Source organism: Physeter macrocephalus, chromosome 18, assembly GCF_002837175.3.
Source record: "Physeter macrocephalus isolate SW-GA chromosome 18, ASM283717v5, whole genome shotgun sequence".
Taxonomy (NCBI): domain Eukaryota; kingdom Metazoa; phylum Chordata; class Mammalia; order Artiodactyla; family Physeteridae; genus Physeter; species Physeter macrocephalus.
In genome coordinates, this window is record NC_041231.1 from 100,986,892 (window position 1) to 101,003,879 (window position 16,988).

General features: G+C 43.4%; 2 protein-coding genes across 3 annotated transcripts in view; both read right to left on the minus strand.

Annotated features, from left to right (window-relative positions):
* LOC129391488 (N-acetyllactosaminide beta-1,6-N-acetylglucosaminyl-transferase-like) overlaps nt 1-16,731 on the minus strand; it is a 23,974-nt gene extending 7,243 nt beyond the window's left edge. Inside the window, exons 1-2 of one of the 2 annotated variants that reach the window (XM_055079481.1) lie at nt 15,403-16,731; nt 13,089-13,335 (exon numbers count right to left, since the gene is read on the minus strand). In XM_055079481.1, the coding sequence (XP_054935456.1) occupies nt 13,280-13,335; nt 15,403-16,327 (981 nt within the window). In that variant the 5' untranslated portion in view covers nt 16,328-16,731 and the 3' untranslated portion in view covers nt 13,089-13,279. Of the gene's footprint in view, nt 1-13,088; nt 13,336-15,402 lie in introns of those variants that run through there. The other variant, XM_055079482.1, reaches the window with a different exon arrangement.
* LOC129391364 (N-acetyllactosaminide beta-1,6-N-acetylglucosaminyl-transferase-like) overlaps nt 8,961-16,988 on the minus strand; it is a 51,719-nt gene continuing 43,691 nt past the window's right edge. Inside the window, exon 3 of the mRNA XM_055079479.1 lies at nt 8,961-10,069. Coding sequence (XP_054935454.1) covers nt 9,990-10,069 — 80 coding nt within the window. The 3' untranslated portion in view covers nt 8,961-9,989. The remainder of the gene's footprint in view (nt 10,070-16,988) is intronic.

Here is a 16,988-nt window from a genome sequence, read left to right on the forward strand (position 1 = left end):
GAACCCACGTCCCCTGCATCGGCAGGCGGACTCTCAACCACTGCGCCACCAGGGAAGCCCTCATATTGTAATTGACTTCCAAATTCCACCTTTCTAGCTCCCTCTTCAGGTGATCACATTTCTGCAGGTTTTGACCTGATCCAGGGGAATAACTGGCCCTGGGCCAAACTGGGTTTCTCAGGCCAGATCCTTGAACTGATAATAATTAACCAGGCACCTGGAAATAATCTCAAGGGACAGAGACCTTGTGAACCATCCTTATCTTTTTGCAGAGAACAATTCTCCAATTGTCATGTAGATTATCCTTTAACTGTTCACAACACCTCTGTGAAGTAGGCACAATTATTATCACCATTTTACAGAAGAGCAAGTGAGACTTAGAAAGGTCCAGCATATTACCCAACCTCAGGAAGTCAGGTAGCACTAGAGCCGAACTCTGAATTTATATATTTATATATTGAACTGCTTCCCAATAAAAACAGATTTATAAGGGTATAAAAATTCATTGCGAGCTCCTTCTCTTCCCAGGGGCCAAGGCTACAGTTGGTGGAGGTGGGACCAGCATGTCCCAGAGCCAGGACTTCAGCTAAGCGCTATGGGAAAGACTAGTTACATAGAGTGGGATGGAGAAAATAAGTGAATATACTGAGGTTAATGGGAGCCAGGTTCCTCACTGCTGCGGAAGGAAATGGAGAACAAAGGAATAAAGCCTTTGTTGTTGGATTGGAATTGGAGATCGTGTGAATTTGTGGATTTGGGTTTTTTTGGCCTCACCACGTGGTTTGCAGGATGTTAGTTCCCTGACCCGGGATTGAACCTGGACCATGGCAGTGAAAGGGCCGACTCCTAACCACTGGACCACCAGGGAATTCCCTATGGCTTTTAACATATAAATAGATAGATGGATAGATAGGCATGTGTGTGTGAAGGTATGAGATAATGTGTGAATGAGTTGGAGTATGTGTTTTATTTTTTTAATAAGGTATGACTGTTTATTTATTTATTTTTGGCTGTGCCACGGGCTTGCAGGATCTTAGTTCCCCAACCAGGGATCGAACCCATGGCCCCTGCAGTGGAAGCGTGGAGTCTTAACCTCTGGACGGCTAGGGAAGTTCCTGGAGTATGTGTTATAGAATGCACGTGTGTGAGTGTGCATGTGTGTGTCACATGTGTATATAGACGTTGTGTATACACGTACATATATAATTTTATTCTAGCTCTGACCCCTAAAAGGGCACAGAAGTCATAATACCCTTGCGTGGCCAGATCTTGGTTTCTAAATACCAATCTCTACTAAATAGAACCAGGGTTCTTTGGAGAAAATGGCTGACTCCAAAGCTGGGGCAGGTTAAGTACAAGATTAGCTTGGAAGGTCTCCTTGTCCCAGAAAGTAAGGAAGTGCTCGAAGAATGACGGGGGGTGTTGAAGAAGGGAAATTGAAAGGGCCCGTACTGGTCAAGACTGGAACACTCTGAATAGCAAAGTAAGTAAAATTAGTAATGGATTATAACCCATTGAATAAAATGGGAATCCATGTCCATGGGAATACAAATAAACAAACAAACACATGGAGAGAAGAGAAAGCTCGACATTATAGATGAAAGCCATCTAATCAGTATAGAAGCAGGAATTTGGCAACTGACAGAGTAATAGAGTCTGACAAGAACCATCAGTGGATTATATAACTGGGGTGTGAACGTTTGAAGAAGAGGATATCTACATAGTTTCAAAGTTTCTCCTGCAAAATATGTATCAGTTATTAGTAACCAATTCAAAAGACTTAGGAATTTACTTTAGAGATGAGACATTGGCAAGCACTATTTTAACCAAGGGTCAAAGTTAACATCACCACTATAGGGACTTCCCTGGTGGTCCAGTGGGTAAGACTGTGCTCCCAATGCAGGGGACCCGGGTTTGATCCCTGGTCGGGGAACTAGATCCCACATGCATGTCGCAACTAAGAAGTCCACATGGGGACTTCCCGGGTGGTGCAGTGGTTAAGAATCCGCCTGCCAATGCAGGGGACACGGGTTTGAGCCCTGGTCCGGGAAGATCCCACATGCTGCGGAGCAACTAAGCCCGTGCGCCACAACTACTGAAGCCTGCGCTCGCTCTGGAGCCTGCGTGCCACAACTACTGAAGCCCGTGCGCCTAAAGCCGGTACTCTGCCACAGGAGAAGCCACCGCAATGAGAAGCCCGTGCACCGCAACGAAGAGTAGCCCCCTGCTCACCACAACTAGAGAAAGCCCGCGTGCAGCAACGAAGACCCAACACAGCCAAAAATAAATAAATAAATAAATAAAATAGCGTTACTTCTCTGATATATTTGCCCAAAGGCAGAACATGAATCTAATCATGAGGACACATCAGACCTGCACTCTTACAAATTTATAAGATCTTGAAAGACACAGACAGACTGAGAAATAGTTCTAAACTGGAGGAGCCTAAAGAGATATGACAGCTAAGTATAGCTCGAGATCCTTACTCAGGTCTTAGATTTATGAAGGACATTATTAATACAACTGGTGATACTGGAATAGGGCCTGTGGATTAAAGAGTAATGCTGTAGCACCTGATGGTGGTATTATGGTATGATACTGTACAGGAGAGCCTCTTTGTTGTTAGGAAATACACTTTGAAATAGGAAGAGGTAATTTGCAAATGGTTCATAAAAGAGAGAAAGAGGAAGAAAGGAATAAGACAAAGGAATAAGACAAATATGGGGGAATGTTATGGGTTGGGGAGCGTAAGTGAAGGGTATAGGAGAGCTCTTTATACTATTCTAATAAGTATATAAGTATTATAAGTATAGTGATTTTGAAATTAGTTTAAAATAAAAGGTTGCAAACTCATTAAGCTCTTCAAACATTTCCTAGATATTCAAGGAGTAGTATTTTCATTAAGTACATTACTTAAGCCACAAAACTCCTAAAAGGCAGCCTGATGGATTAGACTGATCATGAATTAGGGGCCAAACAAACCTAGATTAAGTCATTTTACCTTGGATAACCTCGGTTTTCTCATCCACAAATTGGAGATAATAATATCTATCTCCCTCAGAGGATTTCTGAGAGGTATTAAATGACAGCCAAATGAAGCATCAGTATTAAGACTTTCTGCTGTCTCCTTGAGAAAACCTTTGTTCTGGAGAATTTCTTCTTTAGACAAAATTTATATTACCTGCATCAACAAAACAGTGCCAGTGTTGGAGCTGTCTAGGATGTGGAAATAGCCCCAGTCGACAGAATTAACACAGGACAACAATTCTACTTCAAGATCATGACCAGGGTCAGCTCTTCCCCACTTTTTCTGACCAAATAGAAACTTTGCCCTTCTGAGTTTTTGAAATCTGGTTTCTAATGTAGGGTGGTATATTAAGGAAGTAATTTTTCAACAGTTTTCACAGCAGGGCACATAGAAAACAGTCTCATTTGTCTGGCAACCGTAAAAAAAAAAAAAGAACAAAGTTCTCTCATCCACAGGTGTCTGGCCAAGGGTCCCCAGCTGCCGTGGGCCTTGTGTGCCATACATGCTGCCAGGATCACTATGGAGCCAATTTGTAGCCTCGCCCAGGAGATCAGCATGCACAGACACAGCTGGGAAGCTCAGCAATGCACAGAAAGTATAACAAGGAAAGAGGCTGCCATTACAGGAAGCAGTTTGGGAACACGCCTAAAGCACTCCGTACACTTTGGGAAAAGATGGAGCCGTTTGTAGCTGCACTCAAAATGAGGCTGTGCAGGGCCCTGGGACCTTCAGAACAACTCCACATTTCTATTCTCAGGCTCCACGTCTTGTCAGTAGTGACCTATTGTTGCAATTAATTTGTGTGTGTTTAATGTTTATTTATTTTGGCTGCGTTGGGTCTTCGTTGCTGCGCGCGGGCTTTCTCTAGTTGCGGCGAGCAGAGGTTGCTCTTCCTTGCAGTGCGCGGGCTTCTCATTGCTGTGGCTTCTCTTGTTGCGGAGCACGGGCTCTAGGTGCACGGGCTTCCGTAGTTGTGGTTCGCGGGCTCTAGAGCGCAGGCTCAGTAGTTGTGGCGCACGGTCTTAGCTGCTCCGCGGCATGTGGGATCTTCCCGGACCAGGGCTCGAACCCGTGTCCCCTGCATAGGCAGGCGGATTCTTAACCACTAGGCCACCAGGGAAGCCCTGCTGCAATTAGTTTTATTCCCGATCCTGCCTTGTCCTTAATTTCACTTCCCCTCCTATCTTAACCTTCCCTTTTAGGGCTTTGAAGCTAGAAAGCCACTCCACACCTAGCTTTTGCCTGATTGACAAGACCGAAGCCTTGTGACTTTACAGGGCTCAAGCCTGAGCCCTGTCAAGTCACAAAGAGCAGCTAAAAACAGCTGCACACAGCTTAGTATTCGAATGGAAAATTCTACCAGGGTGGCTGATTTACCTTCTATAAAAGTTGTTATGATTTTTCACCATGGTTAGAAGGAGCTCAGTTAGGATCGCAAAGATTATAGGAATTTGAAGTTCACTTCATTCCTAATAAGGAGAAAACTAGAGGGACACATTTATCAATCCTCAGAGATAAAAACAAATGCTTGCGAAACTCTGCCAGACCCTGCCCTAAATTTGTCAAGCTTGGTAACACAAGAAATAGTATTCGAAGCAGCAAAGTGGTGTGCCTTTAAACAACCCCCTCCTGAGTTTCTAGGTGGTCAAATAGAGTTAGCACAGACCAATGCACGCACTTACAAATGGAGACCGCGGCCAAGGGGCAAATCTTGTGAAATGGAAGAAACAGAAAGTAAAAGCCACGAAAACACTAACTGGGACTCCAGCACAAACCCTTCATCTCACTGTTAAAGAGCTGGGAGAAAACGGTCATGGGCTGGAGAGAGCAAATAAGGTTTTTTAGACAGGAGGGAATTGTAGCCATTTGATTCTTCAAAGGAGGAGGAATTATGGTTTGCGTAAAACCACAGAAAAGGGTCAAATTTCAGTAACTACATATTAGGACATTATCCTGGTTAAGTGGGTTGCTTTATGTTTTAAGTGTCTTAGCTAATTGCTTAGTCAAAGGATTCAGGAGGAAGAAACCTGAATTAACTTTTTAGCCATGCAGTGTGTCCTTAATTCAACGTTGGACAATTTCATCTTTTAATCCATCCAGTGTTCAAAACAAATTCAAGTGTCTTCGGCACTTACGAGTTGGGTGTCTTTGGGAAAGTAACACAAACTCTCCAGTACCTCAGCTTCCTCATCTATAAAACAGAGATTGAAACAATACCAAGGTTCAAAGAAACAATGTCCAAAACGCCCTTAGTCCTCTTCCAAGAAGATAGACCAAAGGCCAACAAGCACGTGAAAAGATGTTCCACCTCATTGCTCATTAGGGAAATGCAAACCAAACCACAGGAGATACCACAGCACACCCACTAGAATGGGTAAAATAAAAAGACAGGCAATAATGAGCGTTGTCAAGGATGTGAAGAAATTGGAAACCCTCATACAATGCTGGTGGGAATGCAAAATGCTGCACCTGCTTTGGAAACCAGCTTGGCAGTCCCTCAAAATGTTAAACATAGAGTTACCATATGGACCAACAATTTTTTTTAAATTTTTTTATTTTTTGGCAAGCATGTGGGATCTTATGCCCCCTGCAGTGGAAGCGCAGAGTCTTAACCACTGGACCAACAGGGAAGTCCCTGGACCAGCAATTTTACTTTTAGAATCTACCCAGGAGAAATGAAAACATGTGTCTATACAAGGACTTGCCAGGAATGTTGACAGCAGCATTATTCATAATGGCCGAGGAGTAGAAACAAGCCAAAAGTTTGACAACAGATGAACGGATAAACAAAATGTGATCTACCCACATAACAGAATAGTAGTCGTCTGTATAAAGGAGTGAAGTACTGATTCATGCTACAACCTGGATAAACCTCAAAATCATTACATTAAGTGGAAGGAGCTAGACATGAAAAAACATATATATGGCTTGATTTATATGAAACGTCCAGAAAAGGCAAATCTATAAATCTATAAAGACAGAAAACAAAGGGTTGTACATGGGTGTGAGGTTTCCTTTGCAGGTGATAAAAGTATTCTAAACTAAACTGGGGTCACGGCAGTGCACCTGTAAATATACTAGGGGAATCAAATTCAGTCTGACGCCCAGCACTGTGTGTGAGTTGAGGCTCACACAGATAGAAATCTCACTCTGTCGCTCCAGGACTCTGCACTCTGTCGTGTCTCCAGAGGTACTGAAACAGCAATAAACCCTCAGAAAAAGATAAGGGCTACCAGGGAGGAAAGAAGAGCACAGAGGGCAAACTCTGCCTGAGGGTGGTGAGAGGTCAGAGATTTCACAGAGCTGAGTACAGTTCAGCTGGGCCCTCAAAGATAATCAGGATTTCTCTAGGCAAAGAGAGGCCTGGGGGAAAAACTGGCTGAAAGGCCAAGTGGTCCGCTTAGCAATTATACATGGAATTCAAGTGGTAGCAAAATAAAGCACTTTACATTTTCTGAATATTTTAAATCAGAGCTTCTCAGGGTCAAAGTGACTGGCAAATTCCCTTAAGTGTTGATTTTACTTTTCTAGCCCTGAACGAAGACAGCTTCAATCCCCCAAATGCATGAAGAGGGCGATGTATGCTGACCTCAGCGATCAGATGACCCCTAACTCCTGCAGACCCACCCACACTCCCAAAGTTTTCTGATGGATTTAGCATAGGTGGTAAGGATGCCTGCCCTTTGGAAAAGGAAGTAGGGGGCAGGATTCCTGCCCCGGGGCCTGCTTAGAGGCTGAATTAGAACTGAAAATAACAAAATAAACTTTCTGCAAAACTGCAGGAGAATTTCCTTCATTTGGAGAAAATACCGTGTTTAAGAGAAGCAGAGGGCTTCCCTGGTGGCTCAGTGGATAAGAATCCTCCTGCCAATGCAGGGGACACGGGTTCGAGCCCTGGCCCGGGAAGATCCCACATGCCACGTAGCCACGAAGCCCGCGTGCCGCTACTGAAGCCCGCGCGCCTAGAGCCTGCGCTCCGCAACAAGAGAAGCCACCGCAGCGACAAGCCCGCGCACCGCAATGAAGAGTAGCCCCCGCTCGCCGCAACTAGAGAAAGCCCGGGCGCAGCAACGAAGACCCAGCGCAGGCAAAAATAAATTAATTAATTTAAAAATTTTTTTAAAAAGGAGGGCAGCAGAATCGTACTCTTTTCTCTCCCATTCATTGGCTCCTCGTTCAACATTCCGCTCTGGCCACGCAACTTCTGGCCAAAAGCCACAAGTCTAGGTCCTCGTGCCAATCATCCAGTTCACGTTCTCAGTTTTGGGGTACAGGAGATGGGGGTGAGGCAGGGAGGCGGGGCTGAGGGCGACCGGGACCCACGCACCCAGTTAAGATGCGATGGAAGTGGAGTAGGAGTAGAGTGGGTGGGCAGGGCGGCTGCTTCTGGTGGGGGGGGGGCGGCAAGGAGCAGAGAAGCTTCTCTGAGGAAGCACGTGACATCTCAGCTAGATCTGGAGAACAAGCCAGGATGAGCAGCGGAAGCAAAGAGCCTTTCAGAACAAGCAAACAGCATGAGCAAGGGCCTGCAGACCATTTGTCTTCTAGACTGTTAGGGTGACAGCAGCCTGCCTAATAAGAGGAAAGAGAAACCAGCCACTTAAGGCTCTACGCATGTGATGTTGCTAAGAAAACAACAGCTGAGGGGTAACCTCTGTGGGCCACATATCCAGTTTCTAGCAAAAAATTATCCCTGTACCTTCAAAACCAAAGGTTCTTCTTCTCTCTCTTTTCTTTTTTTTTTTTGATCACGCACAGAAGTTTTAAAATTGTAACACTAAAACTTCAAAAATCCGCATCAAAGAAGTTCATCTGTTCCCCTCTCTTTGAACATTTAATGAGTTCCTACAATGGAACGGGTACAATTTATGTACTGTCTAATCCTTCCCACAGTCTGACAAGGAGATTTTTTTAAAAAATATTTATTTATTTATTTGGTTGCGCTGGGTCTTAGTTGCAGTGGGCGGGCTCCTTAGTTGTGGCATGCGAACTCTTAGTTGCGGCATGCATATGGGATCTAGTTCCCTGACCAGGGATCGAACCTGGGCCCCCTGCGATGGGAGCACAGAGTCTTATCCACTGTGCCACCAGGGAAGTCCCCTGACAAGGAGATATTTTGATGACAAATCAGGCTCAGAGAAATTAAGCATCTTGCCCTAAGTTATACAGATTGCAGGTGGTAGAGCCAGGACTGCTTTTAAATCCCACCAGCAAACTGGGAGCCGCCATCTGATGCTGCAGAGTAAACAGATCTTTATTTAGATCATTTATCAAAAACACTCTACAGTTGCTTAAACCTGAAATGCATTCAACTGGTGACCACTGATTTTAGTTCAGTTGGGCCTAATTCCTATTTTTTTTTCTTCAATCTCCTTTTAGCTTCCTTAGTATGAAATTAAGATAGGTCACCATAGGAAGAAATGTTATTTCTGAATATGAAGTATTAATAATATTTTCATTAAATTAATGAAATTTTAATATTAATTTGATATTTTAAAAGTCTTTATTGAGAGAGAATTGACACACAGCACTGTGTAAGTGTAAGGCATATGGCATAATAATTCGACTTATATACATCACGAAATGATGACCACAATAAGTTTAGAGAATATCCATCACATAGATACAAAAAAAAAGAAAAAATACTTTTTCCTTGTGATCAGAACGCTTAGGATTTACTCTAAGAACTTTCATATAAACATACAGCAGTGTTCATTATATTAATTATGATGTACGTTACATCCCATATTTATCTTATAAATGGAAGTTTGTATCTTTTGACTGCCTTCATCCAATTTCCACCCCCATGTAACCAGAGATCTGATCTCTTTTACTATGAGTTTATTTGTTTTTGAAGTATAATTGACCTATGTAAGTTCCTGTTACACAGCACAGTAATTTGCTATTTCTACACATTTCAAAATAATCTCCACAATAAGTCTGGTCACCGTCTTTCACCACCCAAAGATATTACAGTGTTATTGACTCTGTTCCCCATGCTGTACGTTTCATACCCGTGACTCATTTATCTTGCAACTGGAAGTTTGTACCTCTTAATCTCCCTCACATATTTCTCTCCATTCCCCCAACCTCCTCCCCTCTGGCAACCACCTGTTTGTTCTCTGTATCTACAACTCTGTTTTGTTGTTTTTTCATTTGTTTTGTTTTTTAGATTCCACATATAAGTGAAATCATATGGTATTTTTCTTTCTTTATTTGACTTATTTCACTTAGCATAATACTCTCTAGGTCCACCCATGCTGTCACAAATGGCAAGATTTCATTCTTCTTTATGGCTGAGTAATATTCCTGTGCGTGTGCGTATACCACATGTTTATCCATTCATCTGTTCATGGGCACTTAGGTTGTTTCCATATCTTGGCTATACTAAATAATGCAGAAATGAACATAGGGGTATATACTGATACATGTTTTTGAATTAGCATTTTTGTTTTCTTTGGATAAATACCCAGCAGTGGGATTGCTGGATCGTATGGTAGTTCTATTTTTAATTGTTTTGAGGAGAGATGGTATTTCCTTGAAAAAGAACTCACAGATATCGCAACTCACTGATTTCCTTTCCTATGCAGTTGACAAAAGTCAGTATTTCTAGCAGATACAAAAACAGAGATTGTTCAAGCTAATAGTAAAACTTATCCCCCAAATTTCCTTCCCCTGCAAGTCTGCCCATACACCCAGTGATCCTGGAAGCTCTGTGAGCACGATGTGTTTGAGAAACATAAATTCCCTCTGGACATAGCAAGATCCCAGCCAAATCCCTGGGGCCACAACTATGCGTTCCCAGAAGCAGCTTTATTTAGATCTGTTCTTCCTCCCTCCTCTCAAGGTTCCAGCATTCGGCACCTCAGCACTGCATCTGTACGTATAAAGGGACTAAAGCAACTAGCCAGCCTCCAACAATGACAGAGAGTCTGGCCAGTATGGACTCTATAGCAGAGACTCAACAAGCCTGCCCTTTCAAGGGCACATGGGTACATGCAAGGCAGAGAATTCCAGAAGGGCTGGTCCACAGTCTGGTTCCTGGGGGGGAAAAAATGAGAAGCAAGTAGAATCTGTCTTCCAAGCCCACGATCTCCAATTTTCTTCTTTTCTCTATTCTTTCCCCATCAGATATCTTGGCATTCCTTTTTTCTCCCATCTCCAACAAAACCTGCTCTCAGATTTTTTTTTTCTGAGATTTTTCCAGAATGAGAAAGGAGGAAAGGCTCTTTTCTCATTCATTCATTAATATGAATTTGAAATAAGCTCCCACTGAATCATATCAGAAATAATCCTTTGTAGCAAGTGGGGCAGAAACCATTGGTCAGTTTTGAAATCTTTAAATCCACGGATCACATGATGAATGAAGCATGCCCACCGAGAGCCCGTCACAGGCAGAGCCATGCAGCCTGGAGGGGCACATGATGCATAACTCATAAGGGAAGTAGGAGGCGGTGAACTTGACCGTCTGGCCGGTAAAAGGATCTTTTCTCCAGTTGGAAGTCAGACACAGCTGAGTCAGATGAGAAACTAAAATGTGGCCATCTTGTTGTAGACGGGATTAGCGAATGGAACTGGGGAGGAGAGAGCTGGGGGGAAACTGGGGGAAAGATGGAGGGAGGAGAAGTGGGGAGGGCAGGAACCCTCATTTCACAACAGCTGGTGAAGTCTGCCTCTTTCAAGGCCCCTGTGAACTCTCTTTGTATAACACTTCTGTCCTCGTGGGCCCCTTCGCTTGCGTGGACCACCCAGGAATTCTCATCCTCCAAGAGGCTTCCAGAGGACCTGTCATGGCCGAAGGGCCTTACTATGTATGAGGAGACCACGTGCTGTTCTACGTTTTGACACTGCCACCCCGGCCACACCTGACCCGAATGGTCTGGGGCCTCGATGGAGGGCAGCGCGTCTACACAGAGGTCAGCTACAGCCCAGGAAGTGGCCTGGAATGAGAAAAGGGATGCTCGTTGTACAGTGACAACACGACCCACAGCAGGCCTCTCTGGGAATAAATATCTGAAGGAGACAGAGGAATTGCCATCAACGGAACAGCCCAGAATGTGGCCGGAGACACGAGGGGAAGGCATTGAAAGTAGAAGCCGCGGGGCCCACAAGCAAGTGAAAACTCTGAAGCAGAGGTAAGACTTTCATATGAGGAAAAAGAAGCAGAATGCAGATGCTGACACACGAGCACGGCCGACTTCTCCGTGTGGCTCGGACGGCACCACTGCTGGCTGACCATTCTCCCCAGAGCAGGGAGGACATCTGGCTGCCTGCTCTGTCCACTAGAGTAGCCACGGGCACAACTGATATTTGGGGTATATGGGGTTAAATAAAATACATGATTTAAATTCATTTGACCTGTTAATTTTTGTTTCTTTAATGTAGCCACAAAAGATCTAAAATTACACATGTGGCTCACACTGTATTTCTATCAGGTGGTGTTCTAGGTCCCCATGAGGCCGTTTCAACCGTGAGATCTTTTTTCTTCTGTCCTATCACTCCTTTGAGAATCCTAATAAGCCCCAATCACTGCAATCAACTAGAACAATCTTAAAACGTCCAAAACAAACAACGAACATACCCATGCATCAGCAAAGAATGACCCTCAAAACAGAAATGACCCAGATTTTCACATAGCAGGACGAACAGTTAACCAAGACAGCCGCCGAAGTTTCTGACTCCCTTACCTCCTCACGACTAAGCCCTACACTCAGGCCTACCTCAGGTCCTGCAAGAGCTGGCTGGACCAGTGAAGGGCCACAGCCCTCTAACGAGGATCCTCCATACCCAAAACACAGAAACAATTTTAAGGGCTCACTCTTTTAAGGTTTTGAAATGCGTGGAGCAGTCCATTTGTTTTCCATTGTTTTGCTGATCTGTAACTGCTGGTATTTACCAGAGGTGTAAAAATCGAGTTCCAACAGAGAAATCATGTTGAGAACTCAACACTTCTGTTCAATAAATTGATTCGAATCATTAGTTAGTATCACGAACTTCAGAGTGGAAGAGACTCACAGGCCATCTTGTCCAACACTTGATAATTGAGTTCCTTGACAGGGTTTCTTCAGCCTCTGCTTCCGAATATCCCTTGGGCTTGTTCACCACTGAGGAAGCGACCCATTCTAATCCCAGATCCATGGGTTCTTATATCTCCCACCACCGACCCTAGATTCTTCTTCCAAAACTACAGCATTGGTTCAATTTCTGTCTCCTGGGAAAACGTTTTAATTATGTGAAGGCAGTGATCCCTTTTCAAGTCTTTTGCAGATTGAATATCCTTTTTGTTTGTCTTGGTCCCTTCTTTGAAAAATGGGGTCTGGCCTTTTAACCTTCTTGGCTTCTCTCTTTGGAATCTGCTTTGTCAATGTCTCCCCTTACACGTTGGTGCCCAGACCTGAATGGTCAATACATATTTGGTCCAAGCAACACAAAAGTGAGAAGGGGGGCTTCCCTGGTGGCGCAGTGGTTGCGCGTCCGCCTGCCGATGAAGGGGAACCGGGTTCGCGCCCCGGTCCGGGAGGATCCCACATGCCGCGGAGCGGCTGGGCCCGTGAGCCATGGCCGCTGAGCCTGCGCGTCCGGAGCCTGTGCTCCGCAACGGGAGAGGCCACAGCAGAGGGAGGCCCGCATACCACAAAAAAAAAAAAAAAAGTGAGAAGAGGGGCTTTTACCTCCCTTATTCTGGGTACTACAATCCCATATAAACAGCTTAATGGTCATGACTCCCCACTTCAATTTCTTGAGCCCTGATTTCTTTTTTGACCATGGTCTCTGCCAGAAGAGGTCATTTTATTTTTTTAATTAAAAAAGTAATAAAAAATAAAAATTTTTATTGAAGTATAGTTGATTTACAATGTTGTGTTAGTTTCAAGTGTACAGCAAAGTGATTCATATATATATACACATATATATATCTTTTATTCAGATTCTTTTCCATTATAGGTTATCACAAGATACTGAGTATAGTTCCCTGTGCTATACAGTAGGTCCTTGTCCTGATTTCTTTTTTAACAATTATATTTATTTATTTATTTTAAATTTATTTATTTATTTTTGGCTGCATTAGGTTTTCGTTGCTGCGCGCAGGCTTTCTCTAGTTGTGGCGAGCGGGGGCTACTCTTCATTGCAGTGTGCGGACTTCTCGTTGCGGTGGCTTCTCTTGTTGTGGAGCACGGGCTCTAGGCACGGGGGCTTCAGTAGTTGTGGCTCGAGGGCTCTAGGGCGCAGGCTTAGCAGTTGTGGCGCACGGGCTTAGTTGCTCCGCAGCATGTGGGATCCTCCTGAACCAGGGCTCGAACCCGTGTCCCCTACATTGGCAGGTGGATTCTTAACCACTGAGCCACCAGGGGAAGTCCTGTCCTGATTTCTTTCATCACTAGGACATTACCCCTTCCCGCTTTGGGAAAACCACAGATTTAAAAAGCATTCTATCACAGCTGCCTTCTAAGTAGCTGTATTTCCTTTGATTTTATGCCTGCACCAGTCCTCTATGACTAGGATTTTAGAATATTTTTCTTTTTTTGCTATTATAAAGTGACACTATGATGAAAATACTTTAAAATTAATCTTTTCCCTATCTCTGTTTATTTATTTATTTATTTATTTATTTATTTATTCCGGTACGCGGGCCTCTCACTGCTGTGGCCTCTCCCGTTGCGGAGCACAGGCTCAGAGGCCATGGCTCACGGGCCCAGCCGCTCTGCGGCAGGTGGGATCTTCCCGGACCGGGGCACGAACCCGCGTCCCCTGCATCGGCAGGCGGGCTCTCAACCACTGCGCCACCAGGGAAGCCCTCTCTGTTTATTTTTTAAGAATAAATCCCTAAGAGTAAAATTAAGTAAAAGGATACGAACATTTTCAAAGCCGTTTGATATATATGTGCCAAATTGTCCTTCAGGAAGACTGTGCAGGTTTATACTTTTCTAGTGGTCCGTATCAGAACACTCAATGCCCATCCTGGAGTTAGGTTTTTTTTTTTTAAATACCAATTTGAGAAGTAAAGAATTGCAATCATTTATTTTAATTTGTATTGGTGGTGAGCATTTGTATATGATTGTTTAGCATATGTATTTCTGCATGTCATGGTTAATCTGATGTGTTCCTTTTTCCTATTTGTGAGATGTATTTATGTGTTAAAGACATTAACCTGGCTGTATGTTGTTTCTTTTGCAACTACTTTTTCCCCAGTGGATTCTTCTGTTTTCACAATTTTGCCAAGTATTACCAAGGAAAAAAATTAATTAATTAATTTTTTAAAAAAAAGCATTCTAAGTCTAGGAAGCTTTGTATACAAACATCAAAAACAAGCATCCACGATGGTTCACAGCCCTGGCTGTTCCTGAGAATTTCCTGGAGGCTGAACAAATACTGAAATCCACATCTACCCAGGAAATCAGGAAATGTATTTTTAAAAGCTCCAGGCGACTGTAATATGTATCCAGGGTTGAACCACTAAACTCAAGAAACCATGACCTTGATGCTCATGTTGATTCAAGTTAGTTTTCCTTTGAACTGTGAATCTGAATTTTTATTTCAAATTGAACTAGCAGAACTGAATTAGTTCACTGTAAACAACTGGAGATTATTCAAGTCATTTGGAACTTGGACCAAGGAAATGTGGAGTTAGTTTAGGAACAACTGAGACCGAATTGAAAATCACCTCAAAAGAACATCATGCTTAGGCAACCTGGTTATAATTGGCATGTTTGCTTACTAGCAGGGTAATTTGAGCACATCATATAAACCACACTGGTTTCATTGTCTATAAAGTAAAGGCACTGGTCTAGGAATCTTTAAGATGCTCTAAATTTCGGACTCGGTTCCAGGAAAGAACTTGCAAATGAAAATTGTTAAAGTTGTATCTTGCTCTCATTTTGAAATGATCTGAATTTAGCTATTGGAGCTTCAATAGGGGCAAAGGTATTATTTAAGTGTTCAAATTGCCGCTCAAATTTAATTTATCATATTTATGCCTGATTTTAAATACCATCACATTTAAAGGAGAATTGTGTTTAATCTTTCATTTGCCAGTCAGTGTTCCTCAGTTCCTTGCCATGTCTCAAGACTACAGCACATATTCGAAGTGGGTCTGTGGGCTCAGAAAGGTAGTTTGGTATGTCAGCAAAATCAAGTCAGACAGTTGGTCTCTACCTCTGCCCTAATCACTATGCCTCAGTTTCTTCATCTGTAAAATGGAGAGGAGTTGTATCACCCACTCTGCGAGCAGAGCTACTGTAAAGATTTTTTTAATGAACATTTGAAACTGTAAAGATCTTTAAAAATGTTAATTTTTTTTTTACTATTTTTCAGTGGTTCATTCAGTATTGGCCACGCAACGTTTATTCATAAAAACAAAAGTTAAGAGACATACATACCAGGAATCCTATTGAGTGTGACCCAGAAATGTTCATCAGGACTGTAGGTGTCCTTGGACCAGGACAGTAAGTCAAGTGCCTGCGGGTCTTGGAGGACAAAATTAGCAAATTCCCTTGTGAGGGCCACGTAGGCAGTGCCAAAGTAAATGGTCATGTTGTGAGGAGGCGGAGTTTTCAATTTCACGGTTTTAATCATGTAGGAATTTTTTTTGCTCAATAGTTCTTGGTGGACATATTTAGTCCGTCCAATAGCATGATCGGGAGGCAGCACCCCTGGGGTGATGTTTTTCCCTTTAAATCCTTTCAGATACTGAACGATCTCCCTGTTGGTTTTCAGGGGGAAATCTTGCCCACAGGTGTTGATGGCGTACTTCCACGGAACCTCAGAGCCTGCAAGATCTTTGATGCAGTTCAGGTCAGCCTGGAGCCTGGAAATCCCACCGTAGACCACGGGCTCCATCTTGGAAGCCAGAAAAGCATTTGGGAAGCAGCTCAGTAATTGCTTCACTGCATCTTTAAACGTATCTGTTGCCTTTTCATCCACATGAACACAGTAGACATTTTGGGGCATGTAAACTGCCCTGAAGAGTCTCTCAAAAGTGCCAAAATCTTTGTGAATGGTCATCGTGTAAGCCAAAGGGAAGCCAGCCTCTTCTTCAGAGAGTGCTTCTGTTATGTAGTGACTTTGAGCTATGTACTCATAACAGGTAGATTCACTGAGGGTAGTTTTCAATGCATTCTCTGTTGGGTAAAAAACCTTCCCCTTAAAAATCTGATGACAGGCTTCTGCTAATAGCGAAGCATTGGACAGAGATGCTCCCAGGAAGCTTTTATTCTCCCATAATTCATGATTGTAAACAAACACAAAAATCAGAGCAGTGACCAGAGACACACAAAAAAGACACTGCTTCCAAGAGCCCATCATTCAAAACCAGGAAATGAGTAAAATGTCTCTTGGGATCTGATCAGAGCGTAGGTAGATTTAACTTACATTTTCTCCAGAATCCGTAACCAAACTTTTGGTAGGTGCAGTTCTGATCGGCTGTTCCGTAACCTTCCAGTTGAGCATGCTTGTCCTTTTTTTCTGTCTTCCTTTTCTCCTCGTTTGCCACTGCATTGCATTTCCACCTTTCTTTCTCACATTTCTGAAGTAACTCTTTGGGATTTGCTTTGCTCAGTCCCCACCCCCCTTCCTGCAACCTGTTTCTGCATAAAAACAAGTTGCCTCAGGGAGGTTTTGACTCCAATGTGTCCGCGTTTCCCTACAGGAAAATCGCCAGGGGGTGAACTGACTATTCTGAAAGCCATTGCTCTAAGACTTTAACCCCAGCCTCTTCTCCCGGCCGAAAGGTTGGCAACTGTGTCAGCGCCAGCTTCCTGTTAATCATTGTGTTCAGCTGACTCAGTTTGTTTGCTTAAACAGCACCGCCAAGTTAAAAGCATGGGTTCTAAGCATGTGAACACAGCCTGGAGAGATATTCTGTCAATAAATATTTAGTGCTTAAAAATTAATCACTTAACCCTGCCTTTTTCCACACACGCCCCCCTCTCCATATTGGCTGGCTATGCTATTAAAACACGGCATA